This window comes from Oncorhynchus mykiss, chromosome 8, assembly GCF_057628025.1.
Source record: "Oncorhynchus mykiss isolate SJ-2025 chromosome 8, ASM5762802v1, whole genome shotgun sequence".
Taxonomy (NCBI): domain Eukaryota; kingdom Metazoa; phylum Chordata; class Actinopteri; order Salmoniformes; family Salmonidae; genus Oncorhynchus; species Oncorhynchus mykiss.
Genome location: NC_143029.1, coordinates 70,764,911 through 70,782,971, shown reverse-complemented (window position 1 = coordinate 70,782,971; position 18,061 = coordinate 70,764,911). Strand labels below are relative to the sequence as shown.

The 18,061-nt window shown below is 43.5% G+C and overlaps 1 protein-coding gene and 1 long non-coding RNA gene across 3 annotated transcripts in view; one reads left to right on the top strand and one right to left on the bottom strand.

Annotated features, from left to right (window-relative positions):
* Positions 1-6,396: 6,396 nt before the first annotated feature.
* On the bottom strand, positions 6,397-9,486 carry LOC110529135 (uncharacterized). Its single transcript, XR_002474334.3, has 3 exons — positions 7,484-9,486; positions 7,256-7,357; positions 6,397-6,698 (listed from the first exon to the last, which is right to left on the bottom strand). It is a non-coding gene; the product is annotated as an uncharacterized LOC110529135 (long non-coding RNA).
* A 4,456-nt stretch (positions 9,487-13,942) lies between these two features.
* The window catches only part of LOC110530426 (solute carrier family 22 member 23), an 83,551-nt gene continuing 79,432 nt past the window's right edge, over positions 13,943-18,061 (top strand). Inside the window, exon 1 of one of the 2 annotated variants that reach the window (XM_021613484.3) lies at positions 13,943-16,413. In XM_021613484.3, the coding sequence (XP_021469159.3) occupies positions 15,961-16,413 (453 nt within the window). In that variant the 5' untranslated portion in view covers positions 13,943-15,960. The remainder of the gene's footprint in view (positions 16,414-18,061) is intronic. The other variant, XM_090182441.1, reaches the window with a different exon arrangement.

The window sequence follows — 18,061 nt, the reverse complement described above, 5'->3', positions numbered from 1 at the left end:
ACTCGGTGCAGAAGGGAGACAGAGTTCTACTTGCTAACAAGGGGGAGAGGGGCAAGAAGAAACTGGCTGATCGCTGGGAGAGTGTGGTGTACATAGTTGTTGCGAAGAACAGCTCACTGAGCACATATCGTATCCAACAAACTACCACTGGACTCATCAAAACTGTGCATAGGAACCTGATTATGTCAGTCAACTTTCTGCCTTTGCCTTTCTGGGAGGAACCTGAGCGTCACGGATCTCTATCGAGTAGTGACGTGATCTCTGAGATGTCTGCAGAGTCCAGCCAAATGGATGGGAGTGATGCCAGGACTGTCCACTGGGTAGCAGGACTTCCTGAGTCTTCTGGGAGGATACTCCAAGAGGATGGTGAAGTCCCAGCTGATGGAAGTGAGGTGGAACAACCGTATGAAGTCCGCTTTAAGTGAGGTGTGCTCACCAGAAGTGGACCAGAGAGATATCCCCGAAGCCTACAAGAGTTCTGATTGCGAAACTCCATTCCGTGTGGATGATGCTGTGACAGATAATGTTACCTTGGTTGAAGATGCTTCGTCAGTGTGGTCTGTGACAATCTACCAGGAATCTGATCAGTCGTCTGACATTACTAGCGTTGAGTCTGTAACTGAAAATGTGCTGGCTCCGGATATGCGGATCTGTAGTACTCCCCATCCTGAGGTTAGACCTCTGAGCATGGTTAGTGCTGTCTGTGATGTTCCTGCTAGGTTTTTGGGTGAGGGTGTTCGGACTAGACTAGGTAGATTTATTAAGCCAGTGAATAGGCTAATCCAAACTATGTCTACACAGGAAATGAAACAGTTCTTGGTTTCTCAGTGACAGTAGGATATTGCCTACCTTTTCTTTTTTTGTATATATGTAGTAATCTAAGCGTGTCTTAGAATGATCTGTGTTCCAAGTGCTTCTCTCCAGGCCACATGAGCTTTGACTGTAGTGAGACTGGGCAGTGACAGAGCCCTGGATGTGGACAGACTGGCAAGTCTCAGGAAAACTAGAAAGCCTCCATTCTGAGGAGGGCAATGTGAGGCAGTCTAATTTCTCCTCCACTGATGATGATACCCAATCTGTTTATTCTTATTTTTGTGAGTCAGTACCCAAGAACAACACAGTAATTTTTCAGAACACAATGAGAAATACTCAGAATGACAGTTTGTTTTACACCACAGTGCTAGTACAGGATAAAGTTGAGCTGAAGGGGATGTTCGATAGTGGGTCCATGGCTACTACTCTGCACGCAGATATTGTACTTCGATTGAGAGAGGCAGGAATGGTAGAGGGGAACTTTCTAGCTCCTTCAGACATCATCCTTGTGGGTTGTGGTGGGACGCAAACTAGCCCAGTGGGTATGTGTGACTTAAAAATACAGCTTTATGGCTTCAGTTATGTAGTCCCAGTGCTTATTGTAGATGGGCAGGTTGATGAACTCATTGTGAGCACTAGCATGTTGAAGTCTCTGATTAGGCAGTTCAAATCAAATGACAGCTACTCACAGGTGGTGGATATGCCAGGTCCTTCTGGCCAGTGTGATATCAGCTACTGGCGGGTGGTGGGTACGCCAGGTCCTTCTGGCCGGTGTGATGACAGCTACTGGCAGGTGGTGGGTACGCCAGGTCCTTCTGGCCAGTGTGATGACAGCTACTGGCGGGTGGTGGGTACACCAGGTCCTTCTGGCCAGTGTGATGACAGCTACTGGCGGGTGGTGGGTACGCCAGGTCCTTCTGGCCAGTGTGGTTTTAGCCACAGACCCTGCTAAGGTTCAAACCATTTTAAATGTGACTGAGAGTGAGATGATGGAAGCTGATGGTGTCACTCCATCTCCTAGACAAATCTGTTCTTTCCTTGGTATGGTAGTATACTATCAACACTACATTGAGAATTGTTCCATGGTTGCTAGGCCATTGTTTCAGCTGACTACAGGTCAGAAGAAGCCTAGGAGAGGCAAGGGCAGAAAGAGGCTTCGTCCCTCTCGCAGGCTCACTGCTGCGGACTGGACTGCCAAGGGCAGAAAGAGTCTTGGTCCCTCTCGCAGGCTCACTGCTGCAGATTGGACTGCCAAATGTCAACTCGCTTTTGAAGCTTTGAAAGCAGCACTAGTTGACCAGGCACTGCTGGCTCATCCAGATTTTTCTCAGCCATTTTTACTTTCTGTTGATGCATCTACTAGTGGTTTGGGAGCTGTACTATCCCAAGTGCAAGATTGGAAGGCCATAGCCAGGCCAATAGCCTTTGCTGGTAAATCTCTTAATCATGCACAATCCAAGTATCCTGCTCACCGGCTGGAATTTCTAGCCATGAAATGGGCCATTCATGATAAATTCAGCAATTGGCTGCGAGGGCATAAGTTTACTGTGTGGACCGACAACAATCCACTCAAATATATTCTTACAAAGCCGAGACTTGATGCATGCGAGCAGAGATGTGTTGCAAAGCTGGCACCCTTTGATTTTGATATCCTGTACAAATTAGGGCCCAAGAATGTCGCTGCTGATGCTTTGAGCAGAGAGCCATTTGTCCGCTCCAAAGTTCTGCACCGACTGACTAGAAATCCATATGATGTCCTGCTGGAGGAAGCCAAAGGTCTTTGAGTGGATGATGTACAAGACATGTTCCCGCCTCTCCTGTGAGCAGCCCAAGGCTGGCTGTAGAACGTCTATGGGTTGGTTTCCTGTGAAGAAGTGTCTGCTGTCCTCCATGCCCACCGCCGATGGGATGATGGTGCCACAGTGAGGGCCATTTCACATGTGCAGCATCTTGAGAAGTTGATGTCCATGGGTCAGAGCCCTTTACCTGTCCTTACACACAAGGTGCTGTATGATAACCAGTCACTGGATCCCATCATCAGCAGAGTCATGTTCTTTGTAGATAGAGGGTGGCGCCCATCTAGGAGAGAGCGAATCCTTGAAGCTAAAGAAACAGTTTATACTCTAAGACAGTGGGGAAAACTCACCACGCGGTTAGGGATTCTGTATCGTGTCTCAAAACACCCAGTGAGTAAGAAGAACATATTCCAGTATGTCATACCTGTGTCTTTGAGAGGCCTTGTGCTGAAGGGAGTTCATGATGATGCTCGTCATCAGGGTCAGCAGTGCACATTGTGGCTTACGAGACAGCGGTTTTACTGGGAATCTATGGAAAAAGATGTCAAGGAATACGTGGCCCACTGTAAGAGATGTGTGTTGAGTAAAGCACCTGAGCCTGAAGCAAGAGCTCCACTTGTCTCCATTGTGACAACAGCACCTTTAGAACTTGTGTGTATTGATTTCCGGACTGCAGAAGATTAAAACAACAAGTCTTGATGTGTTAGTAGTGACTGATCACTTTACTAAGCTAAGACTGTTGCTTGTGTTCTCTGGAATAATTTCTTCTGCATTTATGGGTTCGCTGATTGTATCCATTCTGACAGGGGTGCTAACTTTGAGAGTTCCCTTATTGCAGAATTACTTCAGTTATCTGGTGTTGAAAAGTTCCACACCACACCTTATCATCCCATGGGTAATGGTCAAGCAGAACGTCTGAATCGCACACTGAGTCGGATGATTAGAGCTCTGCTAGCTAGGTCCAAGGCTAAATGGCCTCAGATGTTGAACACATTGACTTTCTCCTATAACTGCACTGTTCACGAGACTACTGGGTTTCCGCCCTTCTTCTCGATTTTGGACGGACCCCTAGGTTGCCGGTAGATGTTATGTTTGAAAGTGTGCTGTTGGATGGGGACACAGTAGATGTGGATAAGTATGTCCAGTCTCTGGATGGGGATCTGAGAGAGGCACTGGCCCAGCAGCATGCCAGTAAGCAACAAAAGAGACAAGACCGTCTACAACAGACGGTCTAAGGGTCACTCGGTGCAGAAGGGAGACAGAGTTCTACTTGCTAACAAGGGGGAGAGGGGCAAGAAGAAACTGGCTGATCGCTGGGAGAGTGTGGTGTACATAGTTGTTGCGAAGAACAGCTCACTGAGCACATATCGTATCCAACAAACTACCACTGGACTCATCAAAACTGTGCATAGGAACCTGATTATGTCAGTCAACTTTCTGCCTTTGCCTTTCTGGGAGGAACCTGAGCGTCACGGATCTCTATCGAGTAGTGACGTGATCTCTGAGATGTCTGCAGAGTCCAGCCAAATGGATGGGAGTGATGCCAGGACTGTCCACTGGGTAGCAGGACTTCCTGAGTCTTCTGGGAGGATACTCCAAGAGGATGGTGAAGTCCCAGCTGATGGAAGTGAGGTGGAACAACCGTATGAAGTCCGCTTTAAGTGAGGTGTGCTCACCAGAAGTGGACCAGAGAGATATCCCCGAAGCCTACAAGAGTTCTGATTGCGAAACTCCATTCCGTGTGGATGATGCTGTGACAGATAATGTTACCTTGGTTGAAGATGCTTCGTCAGTGTGGTCTGTGACAATCTACCAGGAATCTGATCAGTCGTCTGACATTACTAGCGTTGAGTCTGTAACTGAAAATGTGCTGGCTCCGGATATGCGGATCTGTAGTACTCCCCATCCTGAGGTTAGACCTCTGAGCATGGTTAGTGCTGTCTGTGATGTTCCTGCTAGGTTTTTGGGTGAGGGTGTTCGGACTAGACTAGGTAGATTTATTAAGCCAGTGAATAGGCTAATCCAAACTATGTCTACACAGGAAATGAAACAGTTCTTGGTTTCTCAGTGACAGTAGGATATTGCCTACCTTTTCTTTTTTTGTATATATGTAGTAATCTAAGCGTGTCTTAGAATGATTTGTGGGTTTGTCTAATATATTTGACAATTCATGTAACTTTGTGTGTAGTCACACTACCCTATGTAGTATCTGAGCTGTTGCCATAAAAGGCAGTGAAGCAACCAGTCGAGAGCAATGCTCTTGGTGGTGCAGCTTCATAAATGTATGTACTGAAAAATAATGTGGAACCAAAATAATAATGAAAAAGCATCACATTTTGGGGACAGTTCCACCAACAAAACCTCTACCTGTCAATAGTAGGCCAACGAATTACCGTTCAAACTTTTTGTGTAAACTAGAAAATGGCAATGCTGTAGTGACACACAGTAACCATCAGAGAGTGCCACTAAATCAAAAGAAAGTAGAAGGGAGGTGAAATTGGGGAAACATTAAAGGGCGACTGCACTTCCTGATTTGGCCTGGTGTTAGATTTGGTGTTAGTCTTTGGCCAATTTGCGTCAAGCTCATATTTTCACATTCCATGCAAATTAGTTTTGTGGCAAACTTGCGGCAATTTGTGAACTTCTGGGAAATAATTTGGGGAAAGTAGAGTCGAACATTAAACTCTTTGCTACAAACTCATGACTATGCAAATTAGATCAGTTTTTTTGTTACTTTGTGTATTAACCCTCCTGCTGTGTTCCGGTCGAATTGGACCGTTTTACAAGTTCTCTCTGAAAAATGTACTTCATTTGATCTGATTGTCATAAGGTTCCATGACTTTCTCCAAATAGGTGTACAAGGTCAAAAATGACTGGTCATTAGAAATGAATGGGGGAGACCACAACTAGTGTATAAAATTGAGCTCAGGCACATGCCCCTTCATCAGACGGACACACTTTCTCTCCCAGACTCCCGCGTGCATGTGTGTTTGAGCACACACACACACACACACACCTCACTCCCCTTCTTGGTTTCCATGGCAACCCCCACGGGAACCTTTCCCTGACGGGAACCACACCTGTTGGCATTCTCACAATATTCTTTCAATAATATATAGAACTTTTCTCGCAGATCTGGTATATAAAGCTTTTTTGAGGCCTTGCTCACAATTCATTCTGTGGCAGCACAATGACCAAACAATATACTGTATGTGAGGCTCTTGATCATTTCTTTGATCATGACACTGGTGAGAAGGATAATCTCCTTGTTAAACTTTGACACAAATTAGTCTGTGATAAATAGAACAATATGTTACATCTGAGTATTTGTTATAGTCAAAATAATCCATACATTATGCTTTCTTTTTTTTTTTACACAAAAACAGGTTGTATGAGCTCAGTTCAATGAGGCCATAAATAGCAAATAGAAGTTCAAAACTTGTAATGTTCACAAGATCTTAATTTGATTTTAAAAAATGAACACAACATTAGGTGATAATATATGTGTTATTATGGATTTATAATCAGCTATAATGGGGTGGTCATTTTGGACTGGGAACACAGAATGAATTAACAGGAAACGAACACAACAGGAGGGTTAACATTGAAATGTTGTATCTACATAAACCAAATCACATAACTTTAAATATACTTGCTTCTCACAGAGAAAACTTAACTAAATGTACTAAATATACAAACAATGTGTATTCAATGTCTTAACAGATACAAAATATATCTAATACAACTTGAAATCAGCATGCTAATGAAGAAAAGAGCAAAGACTGAATATTTCCCAAATAAATTGTTTATTTAATATCTATTGTAGATTCAACATTTACAAGAGATAAATGTGAACGCTATGGGGATGTTTACCTTATGTTTAACTACAACTAGATAATTTAGAGCCAAGTGATAACTGGTCAATGAGCTTTGAACCAATGGATGTTTAAAAGAGAATTAACAAAATTGAAATCATTAAAACGACAAAAGCAAAAGCAAACCCAGTTCAGAACTATTGCCTTTTTGAGTGAACTTTGGAGATGGCAGCCGTGTGGAAGTCCTTCATCCAAAGCTTCTTAAATGCACACACTGAAACATTAAGAAAACACAAAACCAAAACATTAGGATACTGAAAACAATTACTGAAAATATGTTCTATGCTGGCATATTAAAAGGTAGACACAGTGGCTAAAGGGTGGGTTTGGATTTGTAAAAACGGTGTCAGCTGTTGAAAAGTTACCTTGGTGTTGCTATGTTTCAAACTGAAACTGACATTCTCGATTTTTTCCAACAAGGAAACAATGTTTCTGCCTTGTATAAATGCTTTATAAACAAACAATGTAGCTTGCAGAAACTGGAACCAAGGTATACTAAATCTACCTTTAAATGTGTGGTCAACTGTTTCTAGAGATCCACAGTATACAAGATTTTTCTCCAGCCAAGCCTCAACACAGATGATTAAAACAAAAGAACTATGATCTTCAATCTAGATTGGGGACTTAATAATTAAGAGAAAGTTCTACTAGTTGTTTCTTCTTCCTGACTCAGGTGTATAAAGCTTGGGTGAACAAAAAACTACATAATATTGAGTTATGCCTAATATGGAAATTCCTATTATTTCCCTAAATGAATTATTGTTAACTTACATCTCAAAGCCATTCATGCATGAAGCCTTGACCTGGTGCACATTTCTCTGTCCTCAGTTTGATTGAAGGCCTCAATCTGTCTTTATGCCTTGTAACTGATTGCTTTTAGAAAGAGAACAACACATTATCAAGATGAGCGAGCCACTAGTTCAAAGCAATGATATATCTAATTGTTACATGGTGAATGTATAGGCTACATTTATGAAAATAAAGCATGCATTTGCTTACCTTATCAAGCTTGAAGACAATACATTCATTTATCACTCAAAAAAGTGTTATGAGTGAGTGCACCGCAAACATCTTTTCAGGGTGTTGATGCATCCTCTTCCCAATGCAGCCTCTTCCAACACCACAGGCAGAGGTAGGGTAACCATCTGCAAAAAGTAAAGTTTTGCTTTGATGTCAAGTCAGCTTATATTGTTTTTTATTTTTTATTTGTTCCACCTTTACTTAACCAGGTAGGCCAGTTGAGAACAAGTTCTCATTTACAACTGCGACCTGGTCAAGATAAAGCAAAGCAGTGTGACACAAACAACACAGAGTTACACATGGAATAAACAAACATACAGTCAATAACACAATAGAAACATCTATATACAGTGTGTGCAAATGTAGAAAGATTAGGGAGGTAAGGCAATAAATAGGCCATGGAGGTGAAATAATTACAATTTAGCATTAACACTGGAGTGATAGATGTGCAGAAGATGAATGTGCAAGTAGAGATACTGGGCTGCAAAGGAGCAAAAAAAAAAATAACAATATGGGGATAGTTGGGTTAGGATAGAGGGATAGAGGTAGTTGGGTGGGCTAATTACAGATGGGCTGTGTACAGGTGCAATGATCGGAAAACTGCTTTGACAGCTGATGCTTAAAGTTAGTGAAGGCGATATGACTCCAGCTTCAGTGAATTTTGCAATTTGTTCCATTGGCAGCAGATAACTGGAAGGAAAGATGGCCAAAAGAGGAGTTGGCTTTGGGGATGACCAGTAAAATATACCTGCTGGAGCGCGTGCTACGGGTGGGTGCTGCTATGGTGACCAGTGAGCTGGGCTTTACCTAGCAAAGACTTATAGATGACCTGGAGCCAGTGGGTCTGGTGACGAAAATGAAGCGAGGGCCAGCCAACGAGAGCATAGGTTGCAGTGGTGGGTAGTATATGGGGCTTTGGTGACAAAACGGATGGCACTGTCATAGACTGCATCCAATTTGCTGAGTAGAGTGTTGGAGGCTATTTTGTAAATGACATCGCCGGAGTCAAGGATCGGTAGGATAGTCAGTTTTACGAGGGTATGTTAGCAGCATGAGTGAAGGATACTTTGTTGCGAAATAAGAAGCCAATTCTAGATTTAATTTTGGATTGGAGATGTTTAATGTGAGTCTGGAAGGAGAATTTACAGACTAACCAGACACCTAGGTATTTGTAGTTGTCCACATATTCTAAGTCAGGACCGTCCAGACTAGTGATGCTTAACAGGTGGGCGGGTGCAAGCAACGATCGGTTGAAGAGCATGCGTTTAGTTTTACTTGCATTTAAGAGCAGTTGGAGGCCACGGAAGGAGTGCTGTATGGCATTGAAGCTAGTCTGGAGGTTTGTTAAAACCTCTAGTGACTCCCCATCCCGCATGAGGGAGCGTAATCATCGACTGACACTAATTTGCATAACGCAACGGACATAAATATTCCTAGAAAATATTCCTATTCATGAAAATCACAAGTGAAATATATTGAGACACAGCTTAGCCTTTTGTTAATCACCCTGTCATCTCAGATTTTCAAAGCTAGACAAGCATTTGTGTAAGTTTATCGATAGCTTAGCATAGCATTTTGTCCAGCTAGCAGCAGGTAACTTGGTCACGGAAATCAGAAAAGCAATCAACATAAATCGTTTACCTTTGATGAGCTTTGGATGTTTTCACTCACGAGACTCCCAGTTAGATAGCCAATGTTCCTTTTTTCCAAAAATATTATTTTTGTAGGCGAAATAGCTCCGTTTGTTCTTCACGTTTGGCTGAGAAATCGGCCGGAAATTGCAGTCACGAAAACGCCCAAAAATATTCCAAATTAGCTCCATAATATCGACAGAAACATGGCAAACGTTGTTTATAATCAATCCTCAAGGTGTTTTTCAAATATCTATTCAATAGTATATCCTCCGGGACAATTCGTTTTTCAGTAGGACCGATTGGAATAATGGCTACCTCTGTATTTTACACGAGAATCACTCTGGGAGCATCAGGTGACCACTTGCGCAATGTAGCCGCTTACGGGTATTCTTCAACATAAATGCGTAAAACTACGTCACAATGCTGTAGACACCTTGGGGAATACGGAGAAAGAGTAATCTGGTTGATAGCCCATTCACTGCTCAATAGAGACGCATTGGAACGCAGCGCTTTCAAAACATGAGGCACTTCCGGATTGGATTTTTCTCAGGCTTTCGCCTGCAACATCAGTTCTGTTATACTCACAGACAATATTTGTACAGTTTTGGAAACTTTAGAGTGTTTTCTATCCTAAGCTGTCAATTATATGCATATTCTAGCATCTTGTCCTGACAAAATATCCTGTTTACTACGGGAACGTTATTTTTCCAAAAATGAAAATACTGCCCCCTAGTCACAAAAGGTTATTAACACAGTGTCCAAAGAAGGGCCAGAAGTATACAGAATGGTGTCATCTGCGTAGAGGTGGATCAGAGAATCACCAGCAGCAAGAGCAACATCATTGATGTATACAGAGAAAAGAGTCGGCCCGAGAATTGAACCCTGTGGCACCCCCATAGAGACTGTCAGAGGTCCGGACAACAGGCCCTCCGATTTGACACACTGAACTCTATCTGAGAAGTAGTTGGTGAACCAGGCGAGGCAGTCATTTGAGAAACCAAGGCTGTTGAGTCTGACGATAAGAATGTGGTGATTGACAGAGTTGAAAGCCTTGGCCAGGTCGATGAATACGTCTGCACAGTATCGTCTTTTATCGATGGAGGTTATGATATCGTTCAGGACCTTGAGCGTAGCTGAGGTGCACCGAGGACCAGCTCAGAAACCAGATTGCAAAGCGGAGAAGGTACGGCAGGATTCGAAATGGTTGGTGATCTGTTTGTTAACTTGGCTTTCGAAGACTTTAGAAAGGCAGGGTAGGATAGATATAGGTCTGTAACAGTTTGGATCTAGAGTGTCTCCCCCTTTGAAGAGCTTTCCAATCTTTAGGGATCTCAGACGATACAAAGAGAGGTTGAACAGGCTAGTAATAGGGGTTGCAACAATTGCGGCAGATAATTTTAGAAAGAGAGGGTCCAGATTCTCTAGCCCAGCTGATTTGTTGGGGTCCAGATTTTGCAGCCCTTTCAGATCATCAGCTATCTGGATTTGGGTGAAGGAGAAGTGCGGGGGGCTTGGGCAAGCTTATGTGGGGGGTGCTGAGCTGTTGACTGGGGTAGGGGTAGCCAGGTGGAAAGCATGAACATCCGTAGAAAAATGCTTATTGAAATTCTCAATTATCGTAGATTTATTGGTGATGACAGTGGAAGTGCAGTGTGCAGCTGGGAGGAGGTGCTCTTATTCTCCATGAACTTTACAGTGTCCCATAAGTTTTTGGAGTTTGTGCTACAGAATGCAAATTTCAGTTTGAAAAAGCTAGCCTTAGTTTTCCTAACTGCCTGTGTATATTGGTTCCTACCTTCCCTGAAAAGTTGCATATCGCGGGGGCTATTCGATGCTAATGCAGTACACCACTGGTGCTGGTCAAGGTCAGTCAAGTTTGGAGTGAACCAAGGGCTATATCTGTTCATAGTTCAACATTTATGAATGTTACCTTAGCTGTTACCTTAACATGCTACTGAACAGTGACACTAGCATATTTATGTATATTATTGGATTCAAAAGACAGCAATGTATTCACCTAAAAATAAGTGTTTAGGCAAATCATTAGTTCGTTAACTAGCTAGCTAAGCACTAGTCAGCTAGCTAAGCACTAGTTACTAGCTAGATAGCTAGTGGTGCTGACATTGAAACTGATATAGTGTCACTATATCCTATTAAACATGACATTGCTAACCAGGCAGCTAACCATTTTTTTTTGTTTATTAGGAAGTTTAATTAATAAGTTAGACACTCACTTGACAACTTCGGTGGGTAACTTAGCTAGCTAGATAAATTGGTTTCAATTTTCTTCTCCCCCTGACTGGTCATCTATGGTTACTGGTCTTGGAACACATGTGTTCTCCAAATCAAATCAAATGTATTTATATAGCCCTTCGTACATCAGTTGATATCTCAAAGTGCTGTACAGAAACCCAGCCTAAAAGCCAAACAGCAAGCAATGCAGGTGTAGAAGCACGGTGGCTAGGAAAAACTGCTCCCTCTGCTGTTTCCTGAAGTCCAAAATCATCTCCTTTGTTTTGTTGACGTTGAGTGTGAGGTTATTTTCCTGACACCACACTCCGAGGGCCCTCACCTCCTCCCTGTAAGCCGTCTCGTCGTTGTTGGTAATCAAGCCTACCACTGTAGTGTCGTCCGCAAACTTGATGATTGAGTTGGAGGCGTGCATGGCCACGCAGTCATGGGTGAACAGGGGGTACAGGAGAGGGCTCAGAACGCACCCCTGTGGGGCCCCAGTGTTGAGGATCAGCGGGGTGGAGATGTTGTTACCTACCCTCACCACCTGGGGGCGGCCCGTCAGGAAGTCCAGTACCCAGTTGCACAGGGTGGGGTTGAGACCCAGGGTCTCGAGCTTGATGTCGAGTTTGGAGGGTACTATGGTGTTAAATGCTGAGCTGTAGTCGATGAACAGCATTCTCACATAGGTATTCCTCTTGTCCAGATGGGTTAGGGCAGTGTGCAGTGTGGTTGAGAATGCATCGTCTGTGGACCTATTTGGGCGATAAGCAAATTGGAGTGGGTCTAGGGTGTCAGGTAGGGTGGAGGTGATATGGTCCTTGACTAGTCTCTCAAAGCACTTCATGATGACGGAAGTGAGCGCTACGGGGCGGTACTCATTTAGCTCAGTTACCTTAGCTTTCTTGGGAACAGGGACAATGGTGGCCCTCTTGAAGCATGTGGGAACAGCAGACTGGGATAAGGATTGATTGAATATGTCCATAAACACACCAACCAGCTGGTCTGCGCATGCTCTGAGGACGCGGCTGGGGATGCCGTCTGGGCTTGCAGCCTTGCGAGGGTTAACACGTTTAAATGTTTTCCTCACGTTGGCTGCAGTGAAGGAGAGTCCACAGGTTTTGGTAGCGGGCCGTGTCAGTGGCACTGTATTTTCCTCAAAGCGGGCAAAAAAAGTAATTTTGTCTGCCTGGGAGCAAGACATCCTGGTCCGTGACGGGGCTGGTTTTCTTTTTGTAATCCGTGATTGACTGTAGACCCTGCCACATACCTCTTGTGTCTGAGCCGTGGAATTGTGACTCTACTTTGTCTCTATACTGACGCTTAGCTTGTTTGATTGCCTTGCGGAGGGAATAGCTACACTGTTTGTATTCGGTCATATTTCCGGTCACCTTTCCCTGGTTAAAAGCAGTGGTTCGCGCTTTCAGTTTCACGCGAATGCTGCCATCAATCCACAGTTTCTGGTTTGGGAATGTTTTAATCGTTGCTATGGGAACGACATCATCAATGCACTTTCTCATGAACTCGCTCACCAAATCAGCGTATTCGTCAATGTTGTTGTTGGACGCAATGCAGAACATATCCCAATCCACGTGATCGAAGCAGTCTTGAAGAGTGGAATCAAATTGGTCGGACCAGCTTTGAACAGACCTGAGCGCGGGAGCTTCTTGTTTTAGTTTCTGTCTGTAGGCAGGAAGCAACAAAATGGAGTCGTGGTCAGCTTTTCCGAAAGGAGGGCGGGGGAGGGCCTTATATGCGTCGCGGAAGTTAGAATAGCAATGATCCAAGGTTTTACCAGCCCTGGTTGCGCAATCGATATGCTGATACAATTTAGGGAGTCTTGTTTTCAGATTAGCCTTGTTAAAATCCCCAGCTACAACAAATGCAGCCTCAGGATATGTGGTTTCCAGTTTGCAAAGAGTCAAATAAAGTTTGTTCAGGGCCATCGATGTGTCTGCTTGGGGGGGGAATATATACGGCTGTGATTATAATCAAAGAGAATTCCCTTGGTAGATAATGCGGACGACATTTGATTGTGAGGAATTCTAAGTCAGGTGAACAGAAAGACTTGAGTTCCTGTATGTTGTTGTGGTCACACCACGTCTCGTTAATCATAAGGCATACGCCCCTGCCCCTCTTCTTACCATAAAGATGTTTGTTTCTGTCTGCGCGATGCGTGAAGAAACCAGCTGGCTGCACCGATTCCGTTAGCGTCTCTCGAGTGAGCCATGTTTCCGTGAAGCAAAGAACGTTACAGTCTCTGATGTCCCTCTGGAATGCTACCCTTGCTCGGATTTCATCAACCTTGTTGTCAAGAGACTGGACATTGGCGAGTAGTATGCTAGGGAGTGATGCGCGATTTGCCCGTCTCCGGAGCCTGACCAGAAGACCGCTACGTTTCCCTCTTTTACGACGTCTATTCTTGTTCTGTCTATTCTTGTTCTGAGAAATGAAGGCTATTCCATGCGAGAAATTGCCCCAAAAAACTGAAGGTCTCGTACAACGCTGTGTACTACTCCCTTCACAAAACAGCGCAAACTGGCTTTAACCAGAATAGAAAAAGGAGTGGGAGGCCCCGGTGCACAACTGAGCAAGAGGACAAGTACATTAGAGTGTCTAGTTTGAGAAACAGACGCCTCACAAGTCCTTACCTGGCAGCTTCATTAAATAGTACCTGCAAATCACCAGTCTCAACGTCAACAGTGAAGAGGCAACTTTGGGATGATGGCCTTCTAGGCCTTCTAACTTGGATTAGCTAACACATTGTGCCATTGGAACACAGGAGTGATGGTTGCTGATAATGTGCCTCTGCACACCTATGTAGATATACCATTAAAAAATATGCTGTTTCCAGCTACAATAGTCATTTACAACATTAACAATGTCTACACTGTATTTCTGATCAATTTGATGTTATTTTAAATGAACAAAAAATGAGCCTTTCTTTCAAAAACAAGGACATTTCTAAGTGACCCCAAACTTTTGAACGGTAGTGTAAGTCTCACAAAACTCTGTTTTGGATCAGACTGACTTTATTACCAAAATTATTCTATTTACACTTTGTAGTCAATTTTGACACTAGAATAAATGTTTCTGACTTAAATCGATGCCATATAGGGTGTTTTCTAAATGGGAAGTTGGTTTTTAGAGGCAGTTGCTCTTTAAATCAAATCATGTACTTCATATTGATTTTGTTTTGTTGATTTTGAATAAGGTCTTGATTTTCCTCATGGTCTAAAGTTTTTTTATTCGACCACACAAGACATTGTAGCTTAGAGTTACAGTTAATCATTACTGAAATAACAATGTAGTAAAGCTCTAAAAATAATATGTTGACTGACTATACTGCACAGATGACATTAATATCTCTCTCTCTGTAGATCTCTCTGTGTATAATAGTAAATTATAAACTGGGTGGTTTGAGCCCTGAATGCTGATTGGCTGACAGCCATTGTATATTTATTTTAACTGCTATTTTACGTTTGTAACCAGTTTTTAATAGAAATAAGGTACCTCAGGGGTTTGTGATGTATGACCAATATACCTCTGCTAAGGGCTGTGTCCAGGCACTCCGCGTTGCGTTGTGCGGAAGAACAGCCCTTAGCCGTGGTATATTGGCCATATACCACACCCCCTTGGTCCTTATTGCTTAAATAACCCATTGCATGTGTGTTTGTGTGTGTGTGTGTGTGACAATGGGCCCACCCCCTTATTAAAAATCTCAACTCAACTCAAGTGCATCCTCTCTTCTCCTTTCCCTCCACTCTGACAGACCTCCTATTGTCATAAATATAAGGTCAGGCCTATGGGCCTAGTAAACGTCTCCTAGGCTACACACATTACAATGGAGATCTTTGTCGCTATATAGAGCCAAAACCGTGTTATGCAACCTGTCGGGGTAAGCACTGCTGCGAGTGAGCGACAGACATGGGCGGAGGGTTGCTCAAAGTTCCGCCTCTAGTTTACCAGACGGTTAAATGTTTTTATCTTTCTTCCTATTCTGTAGTTACAGAATCTGTCCGTGTCACTTCACCGCTGTGAAAATTCCTCAACATGTCTGATTTACATTTAACTTTCGATATATCGGATGACGTGGTCAGGAAGAAGGAATAGGCTATGTGTTTACAGACCATCAGATGACTGTATTTCACTATTTGTACAGGTGTGTTACCTGTAGCGCCCTCGAGAAATGGGCAGTGTTTAACGTCCTCCCTCGATATTCCACTTCTTCCGGCACAATTATATGCTAATAAGGTGTAGCCTATCCAGCAGAAGGGAATATTGGTGATTAAAAACATCCCTGACAATTTCTCATGTTGTCGCGCTTGTTTATTCTAAGTTTGGAAATGTGCCAGCCTACATTTAAAGCTGCTTGCTGTCACTCAAGTAGCCTAGTGCTCTCAGTTCAGTGACAATAGTCCATGGAGTCCACCTAAACAGGAGCACAGGGAGTCCAGATCCTAAAGAAGCGACTCTTATTTCAATGTCAGTGGTTGCTTGCGCACGGCTTTCACCACTAGAGCGGGGGCATTGACGCATTTTGGAGTCGACGGGTAACACTGCCAACCCGGCTGCGCTACAGACGCATCCATGAGCGAAACCGCGATGGCCGTGGTGCAGCTCGAGACGGAGGACCATCAACCGGAGAACGGCTTCGTGTCCCCCGAAACAGAGTCGCCGGGATTGCTCACACGCATCGACGATTGTGTCTTGCCTTTTCTTGGGGGATTTGGGAAGTATCAGCGACAGCTAATCGTGCTGACGTGGATTCCGGCGTTATTTATTGGATTCAGCCAGTACTCTGATGAATTCCTTCTTGCCCAACCGAACAATACATGTGTTCCTCCAACTGCAAATACGACTAATTTTACTATAATTCCTTCCTCTTTATTTCATGGTCCAAATAATAGTTTCCCACGAACAGCGGCGTACGTTTATTACAATGGCACCCACAATAATACAGCCAGGCATCTGCAACATTGTATGTGCAAGGAGTGGACGTTTGAGCTGCATACGGGACTAATGCAGAATGTGGTTACTAAGGTAAGTTTTGTTGCCTGACATTGAGCAATAAGGGCTGACTTTACATTGTTTATTTTATGTCATTAAGGCCTATACATGTCTTCCTCCCTCGATTCAGATGAGGTGCATTGGATCAATTGCATTATAATATCAGCATATTGTTGCGGGTTTACCCACAGCCATAGTAAAGTATGTTAGCAGACGAGGGCTAACACTATCACATTGTTTCATTGTGGGAATATTGCAGTCTCTCAAAAAAAATACATATTGTTTTGAAATAGGCTGGCACCTCTGCTTAACCGTCACACCTTTATGAGTCTAAAAGCATGTGACTGGTTCATGCATTGCTGCCTCCAATAGCCTGCTAGCGCATGCAGCCCAGGAATGTATTTTTCCACAATTGGCTATCCCTGTATAATAACACGAGCTGCTCCACTGAGTGCTTTAATAACCAATTCATGGGGCTATGAATACTCATGGACAATAACTACGAGTATGTCGGCTGGAGAGACTGTTCTGTAGCCTATAGCTCACCTAGATGCCGACAGTTCCTAAGCCCGTGATGTTATGCCATCACTCATAGGAGCAGCTGACGAGTTGCTACCTATCATGGAGAGATGTCCCTCTCCCTATGACCACGGCAGAATGTGCCATTGGTAATAATGGCCCAGACCTAAGCGATAATCGAGTTTTGATCTAGAGCAAAGGGCATGTAGTAAGTGCTCTCCCTCGCACACCTTACGCCACCCGAAAATAATGACTTCCCTATTTTGAACCACCCGAGATTAATGAATTCCCTATTTTGATTATCTCACCTGCTCTAAAATAAATCCAACGATTGTATTTCTTCCTTATCTGAACTTGTTTTATATCTGAACAGTAGCCTATAAACTCTTCTACTGTGCCCAGTTTCTACTCTGTGTCAGACATTTAGTTTTAGTTACTTGGAGAGAATACTAATATTTCCAATGCTCTTGTCCTGTTGATGTTATAGTTCAGTTCCTCAGCCTCAGGTGTTTATCGATCCACACAGGCCTCCTAGGCCCATATAGCTACACTAAGCCTAGATATACTTTCTGAACCCAAATAGTGAAAGGACATGATTTCCCCATTTACACTTTCAAAATGGACCTTGAGGCCTACTATTTCTAGCCTGACGACTCACACAAAATTCTTCCTCTGCTCTGTCTTACGCAACATACTTTATTCTAGACTGCCATCATTGAAATCGATTGTTAGTGACCAGTGGTGTTGTACAAAATAAAGTCATCAGCAATTGGATCATCTCTAACCAATTAGAGTATCAAAGCCAATGACACATTTTCTAACCGCAGCTTTACCCACGTGTTCCAATGAGCCAAGGGTTCCGGTCTAGAACCACGGTTTTGACTGCTGCAGATTTGCTTTGGTACTGCAGTTTAACTGACCGTTTCCGAAGACGCCACATAGAGAACTCAGATTTGAAAATCCTGAAAAAGACACTCTAGTCATCACCTTCGTGCACAAAACATCCATTGAATTATTCAAATAATTGTAGCTCAGGGAGATTTTTTCCCATCACTCACAGCCGACAGTATTAAAATGTTGTATTCATCCACTGTCTGCCATGTTTTTGGATAACGTGATGACATCCACTGCGCATGGGATGTTGGTCCGTATAAACCCGATG